The sequence below is a fragment of the Carcharhinus amblyrhynchos genome, chromosome 20 (genome assembly GCF_965287045.1).
Source record: "Carcharhinus amblyrhynchos chromosome 20, sCarAmb.v2.hapA, whole genome shotgun sequence".
Lineage (NCBI taxonomy): Eukaryota > Metazoa > Chordata > Chondrichthyes > Carcharhiniformes > Carcharhinidae > Carcharhinus > Carcharhinus amblyrhynchos.
The window spans coordinates 1,133,382-1,145,445 of record NC_137343.1 but is presented as its reverse complement, the minus strand read 5'-3'; the positions used below and the strand labels follow the sequence as shown (position 1 = coordinate 1,145,445).

General features: G+C 43.5%; 2 protein-coding genes across 2 annotated transcripts in view; both read left to right on the top strand.

The window, feature by feature from the left end:
• The window catches only part of tctn2 (tectonic family member 2), a 77,265-nt gene extending 68,996 nt beyond the window's left edge, over positions 1 to 8,269 (top strand). The window contains exons 16-18 of the mRNA XM_080207919.1: positions 2,817 to 2,960; positions 5,720 to 5,808; positions 6,886 to 8,269. Of these exons, the coding sequence (XP_080064045.1) occupies positions 2,817 to 2,960; positions 5,720 to 5,808; positions 6,886 to 7,010 (358 nt within the window). The 3' untranslated portion in view covers positions 7,011 to 8,269. The remainder of the gene's footprint in view (positions 1 to 2,816; positions 2,961 to 5,719; positions 5,809 to 6,885) is intronic.
• A 107-nt stretch (positions 8,270 to 8,376) lies between these two features.
• Positions 8,377 to 12,064, top strand: part of atp6v0a2b (ATPase H+ transporting V0 subunit a2b) — a 72,397-nt gene continuing 68,709 nt past the window's right edge. Inside the window, exon 1 of the mRNA XM_080207918.1 lies at positions 8,377 to 8,437. The gene's annotated coding sequence lies outside the window, so the exon portion shown is untranslated. The remainder of the gene's footprint in view (positions 8,438 to 12,064) is intronic.

Below are 12,064 nucleotides of genomic sequence, written 5' to 3'. Positions count from 1 at the left end.
AGTGACCACAATTCGGTTACGTTCACCTTAGTGATGGAAAGGGATAGACATGAATCTAGGGGCAGTAGTTATAGTTGGGGGAAGGGTAATTATGAGGCTATTAGGAGAGAATTAGGGAGCATAGGTTGGACAAGGAAACTACAGGGGCTGGGAACATCTGAAATGTGGAGTTTATTCAAGGAATAGCTACTGCGAGTCCTTGATAAGTATGTCCCTGTCAGGCAAGGAGGAAATGGTCGAGTAAGGGAACCGTGGTGCACTAAAAAAGTTGATTCGCTGGTTAAAAGGAAAAAGGAGGCTTATGTCAGGATGAGGCTTGAAGGCTCAGGTAGTGCACTGGAAAGCTATAGATTAGCCGGGAGGGAGCTAAAGAGTGAGTTAAGAAGAGCTAAAAGAGGACACGAGAAGACTTTGGCTGATAGGATTAAGGAGAATCCTAAAGCTTTCTTTAGATATGTTAAGAATAGAAGATTGGTTAGGGCAAGATTAGGGCCAGTCAGAGACAGCAGTGGGAAGTTGTGTGGAGCCGGAAGAGATTGGAGAGGCACTGAACAAATATTTCTCTTCGGTATTCATGCAGGGAGACATAAATGTAGTTGTGGAGAACACTGGGTTACAGGGTTGTAAACTGGATAGTATTGAAGTAGATAAGGAGGATGTGCTAGATATTCTTGAGGGTTTGAAAATAGGTAAGTCCCCTGGGCCGGATGGGATTTGCCCTAGGATTCTCTGGGAGGCAAGAGAGGTGATTGCAGAACCTCTGGCTCTGATCTTCAGGTCGTCGTTGGTCACAGGTATAGTGCCAGAAGACTGGAGGATAGCGAATGTTGTCCCATTGTTTAAGAAGGGGAATAGAGACTTTCCTGGGAATTATAGACCAGTGAGTCTTTCTTCTGTTGTGGGCAAAGTATTAGAAAAAATTATTAGGGATAGGATTTATAGTTATTTAGAGAGTAATGAATTGATTGGAGATAGTCAGCATGGTTTTGTAGCGGGTAGGTCGTGCCTTACTAACCTTATTGAGTTTTTTGAGAAAGTGACCAAAGAGGTGGTTGGGGGTAAGGCAGTTGACGTGGTATATATGGACTTTAGTAAGGCGTTTGATAAGGTTCCCCATGGAAGGCTTCTGCAGAAAATGCAGATGTATGGGATTGAGGGTGATTTAGTTAATTGGATCAGGAATTGGCTAGCTGATAGAAGACAGAGGGTGGTGGTTGATGGAAAGTATTTGTCATGGAGTTCGGTTACAAGTGGTGTGCCTCAGGGATCTGTTTTGGGGCCACTGCTGTTTGTAATTTTTACAAATGATCTGGATGAGGGTATAGTTGGGTGGATCAGTAAATTTGCTGATGACACCAAAGTCGGAGGAGTGGTAGATAGTGAAGAGGGGTGTCATAGTTTACAGAGAGACTTGGACAAGTTGCAGAGCTGGGCCGAGAGGTGGCAAATGGAGTTTAATGCGGAAAAGTGTGAGGTAATTCACTTTGGCAGGAATAACAAATGTGTAGAGTATAGGGCTAACGGTAGGACTCTGAATAGTGTTGACGAACAGAGTATATGTGTACATATACTAGGTGTATATGTGCATAGATCCCTAAAAGTTGGAAATCAAGTCGATAAGGTTGTTAGGAAGGCATATGGTGTATTGGCGTTTATTGGTAGGGGGATTGAATTTCGGAGCTGCAACGTCATGTTGCAACTGTACAAAATTCTGGTGCGGCCGCACTTGGAGTATTGTGTACAGTTCTGGTCCCTACATTATAAGAAAGATGTGGAGGCATTGGAGAGGGTCCAGAGGAGGTTCACCAGGATGTTGCCTGGTATGGAGGGAAGGTCCTATGAGGAGAGGCTGAGGGATTTGAGGTTGTTTTCGTTAGAAAGAAGGCGGCTAAGAGGGGACCTTATTGAAACGTACAAGATGATTAGAGGTTTAGATAGGGTGGACAGTGATAGCCTTTTTCCTCAGATGGTGGTGGCTAACACGAGGGGACATAGCTTTAAATTAAGGGGTGGTAGTTATAGGACGGATGTCAGGGGTAGGTTCTTTACCCAGAGGGTGGTGAGGGATTGGAATGCCCTGCCTGCTGCAGTTGTAGATGCGCCAAGTTTGGGGGCGTTTAAGAGGTCCGTGGATAGGTTTATGGATGGAAAGGGAGTGGTTTAGGTTAGAGGGTCATTGCTTTTTTCTTAATTGGTCAGCGCAACATCGAGGGCCAAAGGGTCTGTTCTGCGCTGTAACGTTCTATGTTCTATGAAATGGCAGAACAGGCTTGGGGCCAAATGGCCTACTCCTGCTCCTATTTTCTGTGGTCTGATGGAGGGTGGTTCAATCAAGGCATTTAGCAGAGAACTAGATTATTATCTCAAAGGAAGAATGTGCAGGGCTATGGGGAGAAGGCAGTGGAATTCTCTGCCCGTTGAAGTGGTGGAGGCTGCCTCGCTAAATATTTTTAAGACGCGGGTTGATGGGTTTTTGATAAGAGAGGGGATTAAGGGTTATGGGGAGAGGGTGGGAATGTGGAACTGAGACACGACAGATCAGCCATGATCTTATTGAATGGCAGGGCAGGCTCGAAGTGCTGGATGGCCTATTCCTGCTCCAATTTCTTATGTTCTTATGAGGTGCATTGTTCATTCGGAGACAAAATGGGCAGAAAGGCCTCCTCTGTACTGTAACAGTTCTGAGAATGACCTTACCACCACCCTTTCATACAGTACATTCTAAATGCAATTAATTGCATAAAAAAATAAAATTCTGCTTGGCTGTCCTCCAACTCTTTTTTTAACAAGTTGGGTGAATGGATTTGTCTTCTCAGTTTTTCTACAGTAACCTGGCACCTGAACTGTGGAGGGGGAAATACAGTGGCCTGTCAGAATAATTCCTTTCTACAGACCTTTTGGATGAGCACATCTGTCCAGTTCATCCAGATACCTGCACAGCCTGAACCAAAGAAAACCAGGTAGATGGTGTCACTTTTATTTCCCCAGTGAAAGCATTTCATTATTGAAGATAGATGTATAAATATTATTGGGAATATAAATCTTCTGTTACAAAAGATGTGTGGGTTAGGTTGATTGGCCATGCTAAAAATTCACCCCAGAGTTCTGAGATGTGTAGGTTAGAGGGATTAGTGGGTAAGTATGTAGGGATATGGGGGTAGAGCGTGGGTGGGATTGTGGTCGGTGCAGACTCAATGGGCCGAATGGCCTCTTTCTGCACTCTAGGGTTTCTATGATTTCTATGAAAACAAAATTACACAGACCTCAAACGAGAGGGACAGTGATATCCCAACATGTTAGCCCAGGGATTTGAACATGCAGATTTCCCACAGAGTTGCCAATTCTGCATGGAAATATTACAGGAAATGTCATCACATGACTGCCTCCCTCCAGTTGTGCCACACCTACAGCACAGCCATTGGTCACCTGGAACTTTCACCTTTTACATTGTCTTGCCTTCATGTCTAGATAAAGATGTCTGGATGATTTTTGTCCATCATTTAAACAGGCCCATCTTTATAGTTTTATAACTAAAGTAATCAAAGATTAATAAAAAGACATTTTATATTTTTGTGGGTTTACTTGTAGCAATTAGTCTTTAATTTTTGGAGACTCTGAGGCTGTTTGCCATGGCGGGTGCTGGGCTACAGCAAGCTGCCATCTTCTGTTAAGGAAGGAAGATAAGTAAATGTCAACATAGAAGCAGCCGAAGACTGTTTGGTGCAGAGGAGGTTTACCAGGATGTTGCCTGGTATGCAGGGGAGGTCCTATGAGGAGAGACTGAGGGATTTGGGGTTGTTTTCACTGGAAAGAAGGCGGCTAAGAGGGGATCTTATAGAAACATATAAGATGATTAGAGGTTTAGATAGGGTGGATGGTGATAGCCTGTTTCCTCGGATGGAGAAATCTAGCACGAGGGGGCATGGCTTTAAATTAAGGGGGGGTAGTTATAGGACGGATGTCAGGGGCAGGTTCTTTACCCAGAGGGTGGTGAGGGACTGGAATGCCCTGCCTGCTGCAGTTGTAAATGCGCCTAGTTTGGGGGCGTTTAAGAGATTGGTGGATAGGTTTATGGACGAAAAAGGAGTGGTTTAGATTAGTGGGTCAATGTTTTTTTTTTAATATAAGACTGGTCGGCGCAACATTGTGGGCCGAAGGGCCTGTTCCGCGCTGTAATGTTCTATGTTCTATGTTCTATGTTCTATGTTCAGTCCCTTGAATCTGCTCCACCATTCAGCATGATCATGATTGATTTTCTACTTCACCCTCATATCCCTTGTTTGTCTTAGTGCCCAATAACCTATTGGTCTCTCTCTCTCTCTTGAATATACTCAACGACTGACCATCCACAGCTCCCTGGGGTAGAGAATTCCAGAGATTCACAATCCTGCGAGTGAAGAAGTCTGCTCATCTCAGCCCTGAATGATGACTCCTTATCTTGTGATAGTTCTGACTTCTCCAGCTGGGGGATATGACCCCTCAGCTCCTACCCTCTAAGAAAGTTTACTTATGAACAAGTGGGAACATAAAATTCAGCTAGCTAAAAAAGGAGCCCAAAAAAAAGGCCAGCAATTTGGGAGGTGACCAAGTGGTTTTATTGCTCGACTTTTAATCCAGAAACTCAGCTAATGTTCTGGGAACCTACGTTTGGATCCCACCCACGGCAGATGATGGAATTTGAACTCAATACAAAATACCTGTAATTAAGAATCTACTGATGACCATGAAACCATTGTGGATTGTCAGGAAAAACTCATCTGGTTCACTAATGTCCTTTTAGGGAAGGAAATCTGCCGTCCTTACCCGGTCTGGCCTACATGTGACTCCAGAGCCATGGCAATGTGGTTGACTCTCAACTGCCCTCCAAAGGCAGCTTGGGATGGGGAATAAATGCTGGCCCAGCCAGTGATGTCTATGTCCCAGAAATAAAAGAAAAAATTCATTCATTGCCTTCATCTACAGCAAGTGTAAAGTATTATGTACGGTTTTGGTCTCCATATCTAAGGAAGGATGTCCTTGCCAGAATGGGTGTGCAGCAGAGATTCCCTGGACTAATCCCTGGGATGGATGGTGAGATTGAGGAAATGTTACCTTTATTCTCTAGAGTTTTGAAGAATGAGAGTCAATCTAATTGAAACTTTTAACATTCTTCCAGGGCATGAGGGGGTGATGCGGATAGGGTGTACCCCCCCCCCCCCCCCCCCCCCCCAGGAACCAGAGTACACAGACTCCAAATAAAGGGACAAGCCATTTAATACTGAAATGAGGAGGAATTTCTTCATTCAGAGGGTGGAAAATCTTTGGAATTCTCTACACCAGAGGGCTGTGGAAACTAAGTCATTGAACATGTTTACGACACAAATTGACAGATTTCTGGAGACTAATGACATGAAGGGATGTGGGGGTAGTTGGCAAAAATGGTGTTGAGGTAGATGATCAGCCATGATCTGTTCAAATGGTGGAGCAAGCTTGATGGGCTGAATTGACTATTCCTGCTCCTATTTCCTATGACTGCCATTCCAGAGTGGGAGTCCTAAGCCGCACCAGCAATATTTAACATAGAGTTGGCCACCTAGGCCTCAAAGCGTATCATTCATGATAGAGATCTGACGAAGGACTATAGATGTGAATGAAAACCAAAGAATTTCATTTTTCATAAATTATTATGTACACAACCAGACCAGAATCAGTAAACCTCTGAAATAATTTTGTTGGCTAGTTTCCAGATGAATTATTTTGAATATGACTGTTCTCGAAATGATGTTTGCTGGCCTGAGCTTGCTTATCCGTTGACAAGCAGTTATACAGGTAAGGATGTTCTGTTGTTCCTATTGTGCACTTCTGCAGTCTTTTCCTCTTGGATTGTGTCACAGGAACTGTATTGGGCATATTTGGTGAAATAAATGCAGATAAATGTTTGCATTTGCAAAGCACCTTTCATAACTGCAGGTTGTTCAAATGTGCTTTCTAACCAGTGAGATCATTTTGAAGTATTGTCAGTGTTGTAATGCAGGGAATGCAACAGTTTATACACAACCAGCCTCTGCAATAAGATAAATGATCAACTAATCTGTTTCAGTGATGCTGCTTGAGGGACAAATATTGGCCAGAACACCATAAGAACATAAGAAATAGGAGCAGGAGTAGGCCATCTAGCCCTTCGAGCCTGCCCTGCCATTCAATAAGATCATGGCTGATCTGAAATGGATCAGTTCCACTTTCCCACTTTCTCCCCATAACCCTTAATTCCCCTGTCTATCAGAACCCTATCTACCCGTGAGATAACAAGTGAATTCCTTTGCTCTCCTTTAAATAGTAGCACGGCATTTTTGAAATAATACCTTAATATCCACTGGGGAGGGCATTTGGGACCTTCATTATATTCAACGTACTGTGCAGCATTCTGCCAGCACTGCATTAAAGTATCAATCTAGATTAGGAGCTTGGTTTGAGGCAGGAAGCCCACAGGATTGTCCATTGTTGAGTGTACTGTTGTTTGGAGGGACCTCTCATACAGAATGTGAAAACCTGACACGGATGTTTTGTTTTCTTTTATTCGAGTCAGCTTCTGACCATTTATTTATGATGTGGAGTTGCTGACGTTGGACTGGGGTAGGCACAGTAAGTAGTCTTACAACACCACGTTAAAGTCCAACAGATTTATTTGGTAGCACGAGCTTTCGGAGCGCTGCTCCTTCATCAGGTGAGTGAAGGAACAGCGCTCCAACAGTTCATGCTACCAGATAACCCTGTTGGATTTTAACCTGGTGTTGCAAAACTACTTACTGCGTCATTTATTTATAACAAGAAAGTTGCATCACCTCCTAAAAGGGATCATTTAAACATCTGATGTGATTTAAGATTTCTGTTTCCTTTTCCCCCCAGATAAAACATACTCTCAATTGATCACTCAGGTAATGTTGCTGGTGACACTCTTCCTGGTGACTGCATTGTTGGGAGAGCCCTGGAGCAAAATCCGCAAAGCTTGGAACAGCACAACATTTTATTAACCAGCTGCAGCCAATTCATCCACAAATATTTAATTACATTCTTTATACTCTTTTACTCAACTTACCCTGCAGAAAAGTTCACAGAGACACAGTGGACCAGGAAGGCCTATTAGGTCTTTGGATTAAAACCTACAGTCCCTCTTTGTCACCAGCAGCTTCTGAAATGGTTCCATGGTTTTTATCTGTCATTCCACAAGGCGATCACTTCTTTGGCAAAAAACATTTTGGTGTGAGTCTTAGAATTATCTTTTGCCAGGATTGTTGCTTTTTTAAATGTTAATCAATCAAACAAAGACACTAAAATGTTATTCCCATGTGCATATTCTAATTTTTTTTGTGTGTTTATATGTAAAATTTCAGTAATTGTTTTATAATGCTAGCTTGTAGATATTGGCCTGGATTTTGCAGAACCGACTGAATCTGTCAGCATTCACCAACATTACTCAAACTGACAGCAAGTTCTGGAGTCTGCACATTTGCAGCTGAACAAAGAAATCTTGAAGTTGGTGTCAGTGATTCTATTCTTTGTAAGAAGTCTCACACACCAGGTTAAAGTCCAACCGGTTTATTTGGTAGCAAAAGCCACCAAATAAACCTGTTGGACTTTAACCTGGTGTTGTGAGACTTCTTACTGTGTTTACCCCAGTCCAATACTGGCATCTCCACATCATTCTATTCTTCACCAGAGTGTGCTCTGTTGATGTCCCCATATATTTCAATCAATTAAGAATCACTGAATTCATGAGAAGCTGTCCTTTTACACTTTGTCTTACTGTTGAAAACTTTTGAAAAAGTTATCCCATATTGGATGAATTGAATTTCAAGTGTGCTAAGTTCATAATTCTTGGTTTTGAAACAACTAATTTTATATTTGTAGATAATGTTAAACTTCTCCATTGTAATTTTCAAATTTAAGTTGGATATTTCTGCTTTCTTAATGCTATATGTATGTGCCAATCATTTATTTCGCTCTGTAAAACCGAAGGATAATTTTACTTTCCTGACTTGCTTCAATGAGATAGACGACTATTCTGCTTGATGATGTTGGTGCTGCTGGATTCCTGGAAATTCCCTTGGTTTGGTATTAGATCCAAACTGCTGCTGGGAAAGGAGAAATCTATGTCGCAGAGATTAGTCGATCTTCGTAAGTAGCTTTCTGCAAAATCAGGGATTTTTGCTTTATCACTTATGGCAAAGTCCAGGCCAACAGATTTCTGACAATTGTGTGGATTTTTAAAATAAATTTTATTTTTTCTTAATTCTGAGCAGTGTATGGCATTTTGGTTCTGTGAACTATTTTATTTCTCCAGACACATTTAACACTGAGGGTGGGGCAGTGGATGTTGTCTACATGGACTTCAGTAAGGCCTCTGACAAGGTCCCTCGTGGCAGACTGGTGCAGAAGGTGAAGTCTTGTGGGATCAGAGGTGAGTGGCAAGGTGGATACAAAACTGGCTCAGTCAAAGAAGATAGAGGGTAGCAGTGGAAGGATGTGTTTCTGAATGGAGGCCTGTGACAAGTGGTGTTTCTCAGGGATCAGTGCTGGGACCTTTGCTGTTTGTAACATTAACATATATGATTTGGAGGAAAATGTAACTGGTTTGATTAGTAAGTTTGCGAACGACACAAAGGTTGGTGGATTTGCAGATAGCGATGAGGACCATCAGAGGATACAGCAGGATATAGATCAGTTGGCGACTTGGGCAGAGAGATGGCAGATGGAGTTTAATCTGGACAAGTGTGAGGTAATGGATTTTGGAAAGCCTAATACAGATAGGAAATATACAGTAAATGGCAGAACTCTTGAGTATTGATAGGTGAAGGGATTTGGGTCTAGGTACCCAGGTCACTGAAAGTGGCAATACAGGTGGAGAAGGTAGTCAAGAAGGTGTACGGCATGCTTACCTTCATCGACTGGGGTATTGAGTTTAAAAATTGGCAAGTTACGTTTCAGCTTTATAGAATCTTAGTTAAGCCGCACTTGGAATATAATGCCCTTTATCTGTGGGAAGTGCACCCATCTCCAGCTCCTCAAAAACCGCATTAGGGAACTGGAACTGGAGCTGGATGAACTTCGGATCATTTGGGAGGCAGAGGTGATCACAGATGAAAGCTTCAGGAATTTGGATATTCTGAAGGACGAAAATTGATGGGTGATGGTGAGAGAGGCTGGGAGGAAGCAGCCAGTGTGGGGATCCCCTCTGGTTGTTCTCCTCAGCAACAAATATACCACGTTTGATATTGTTGAGGGGGTCGACCTACCAGTGGTAAACCAGGGTGACCAGATCTCTAGCACTGAGTCCGTCCCTGTGCCTTAGAAGGGAAGGAGGAGAGCAGAAGAGCAATAGTAATTGGGGACGCGATGGTTAGAGGGACAGATAGGAGGTTCTGCAGCAGCAAAAGGGACTCTTGGATGGTATGTTGCCTCCTGGGTGCAAGAGTCTGTGATGTCTTGGACCGTGTTTTCAAGACCCTTAAGGGGGAGGGGGATCAGTCACAGGTCGCGGTGCACATTAGTACCAACGACATAGGTAGGAGAAGGGACAGGGATTTAAAACAGGAATTTAGGGAGCTAGGATGGAAGCTGAGAGCCAGGACAAAGCATGTTGTCATCTCTGGTTTGTTGCCAGTGCCACGTGCTAGTGAGTTGAGGAACAGGAAGACAGTGCAGATTAACATGTGGCTGCAGGGATGGTATAGGAGAGAGGGCTTCATTTACTTGGGTAACTGGAGCACATTCTGAGGAAGGTGAGAACTGTACAAACAGGACGGTTTGTACCTGATCCAGAGGGGCAGTAATATCCTGGGAAGGAAATTTGCTACGGCTCTTCGGGGGGGGGAGGAGGTTTAAACTAATTTGTCAGGGGGATGGGAAAATGAGTAGTCCAACAGTTGAGGGTCGTGAGGTACTGAGGAAGGTATCAAGCTGGGAAATGAAACGATAAATAATGACTGTGAGCATGCAATCTTCAATACACTTGCTGACACACTACTCAAATCAATTAAGATCACTCTCCTGCAGGATGTCCTCAGAAATATGGAATGAAAAGACATCCCTGGGAGACAACTGTCAGAGATGAACTCCTTAAAATAAGGGACAGTTTGTCACTCTGTATTCAGAACGTGTGAAAGAGAGAATCGAAAAAAATGAATGTACCCAGTCCATTCACATAAATACAACTAATAAATGAAAAAACTGATTATCCATCAGTTTTAGCTGCTGGTCAGTGAAGCCTCACTTAGACTACTCTGAATTTCAAAATTTAAAATGACACAAAATACACAACACACGAAGCAAAAACTAATGATTGGTGCAGAACCCAAAAAAGAGATGTTCTGCAGATTCCCAATTTTTCTCTGAAGCTAATACTCCTACAATGAAAGGAACAAATGGGTTAAACCTTTAGGGATAGTCAACATGGTTTTGTGAAGGGTAGATCGTGCCTCACAAACCTTATCGAGTTTTTTGAAAAGGTAACCAAAGAGGTGGATAAGGGTAAGGCAGTTGATGTGGTGTATATGGATTTTAGTAAAGCGTTTGATAAGGTTCCCCATGGTAGGCTACTGCAGAAAATGCAGATGCATGGGATTGAGGGTGATTTAGCAGTTTGGATCAGGAATTGGCTAGCTGATAGAAGACAGAAGGTGGTGGTTGATGGGAAATATTCAACCTGGAGTTCAGTTACTAGTGGGATTCCTCAAGGATCTGTTTTGGGGCCACTGCTGTTTGTCATTTTTTATAAATGACCTAGATGAGGGTGTAGAAGGATGGGTTAGTAAAGTCGGAGGGGTTGTAGACAGTGAGGATGGATGTTACAGTTTGCAGAGGGATATAGGTAAGCTGCAGAGCTGGGCCGAGAGGTGGCAGATGGAGTTTAATACGGAAAAGTGTGAGGTGATTCACTTTGGTAAGAGTAACAGGAGTACAGAATATAGGGCTAATGGAAGGACTCTTGGTAGTGTTGATGAGCAGAGAGATCTCGGTGTACATGTGCATAGCTCCCTGAAAGTTGGCACCCAGGTTGATAAGGTTGTTAAGAAGGCGTACGGTGTGTTAGCTTATATTGGTAGAGGGATTGAATTTCGGAGCCGTGAGGTCATGTTACAACTGTACAAAACTCTGGTGTGGCCGCACTTGGAGTATTGCGTACAGTTCTGGTCGCATTATAAGAAAGATGTGGAGGCATTGGAAAGGGTGCAGAGGAGGTTTACCAGGATGTTGCCTGGTATGGTGGGATGGTCTTATGAGGAAAGGCTGAGGGACTTGAGGTTATTTTCATTGGAGAGAAGAAGGTTACAAGGTGACCTAATTGAGGCATACAAGCTGATCAAAGATTGGATAGGGTGGACAGTGAGAGCCTTTTACCTCTGGTGGTGATGGCTAACACAAGGGGACATAGCTTTAAATTAAGGGGTGGTAATTATAGGACGGATGTCAGAGGTAGGTTCTTTACTCAGAGGGTAGTAAGGTCGTGGAATGCCCTGCCTGCAGCAGTTGTGGACTCGCCAACTTTAAGGGCATTCAAATGGTCAGTGGATAGGCATAACATAGAACATAGAACATAGAACATTACAGCGCAGAACAGGCCCTTCGGCCCACGATGTTGCGCCGACCAGTTACAAAAACAATGACCCACTAGCCTATACCAATCCCTTTTCGTCCATAAACCTATCCAGAGATCTCTTAAACGCCCCCAAACTAGACGCATTTACAACTGCAGCAGGCAGGGCATTCCAATCCCTCACCACCCGCTGGGTAAAGAACCTACCCCTGACATCCGTCCTGTAGCTACCCCCCCTTAATTTAAAGCCATGCCCCCTCGTGCTAGCTTTCTCCATCCGAGGAAAAAGGCTATCACTATCCACCCTATCTAAACCTCTAATCATCTTATATGTTTCAATAAGATCCCCTCTTAGCCGCCTTCTTTCCAACGAAAACAACCCTAGATCCCTCAGTCTCTCCTCATAGGACCTCCCCACCATACCAGGCAACATCCTAGTAAACCTCCTCTGCACCCTCTCCAACGCCTCCACATCCTTCTTGTAATGCGGGG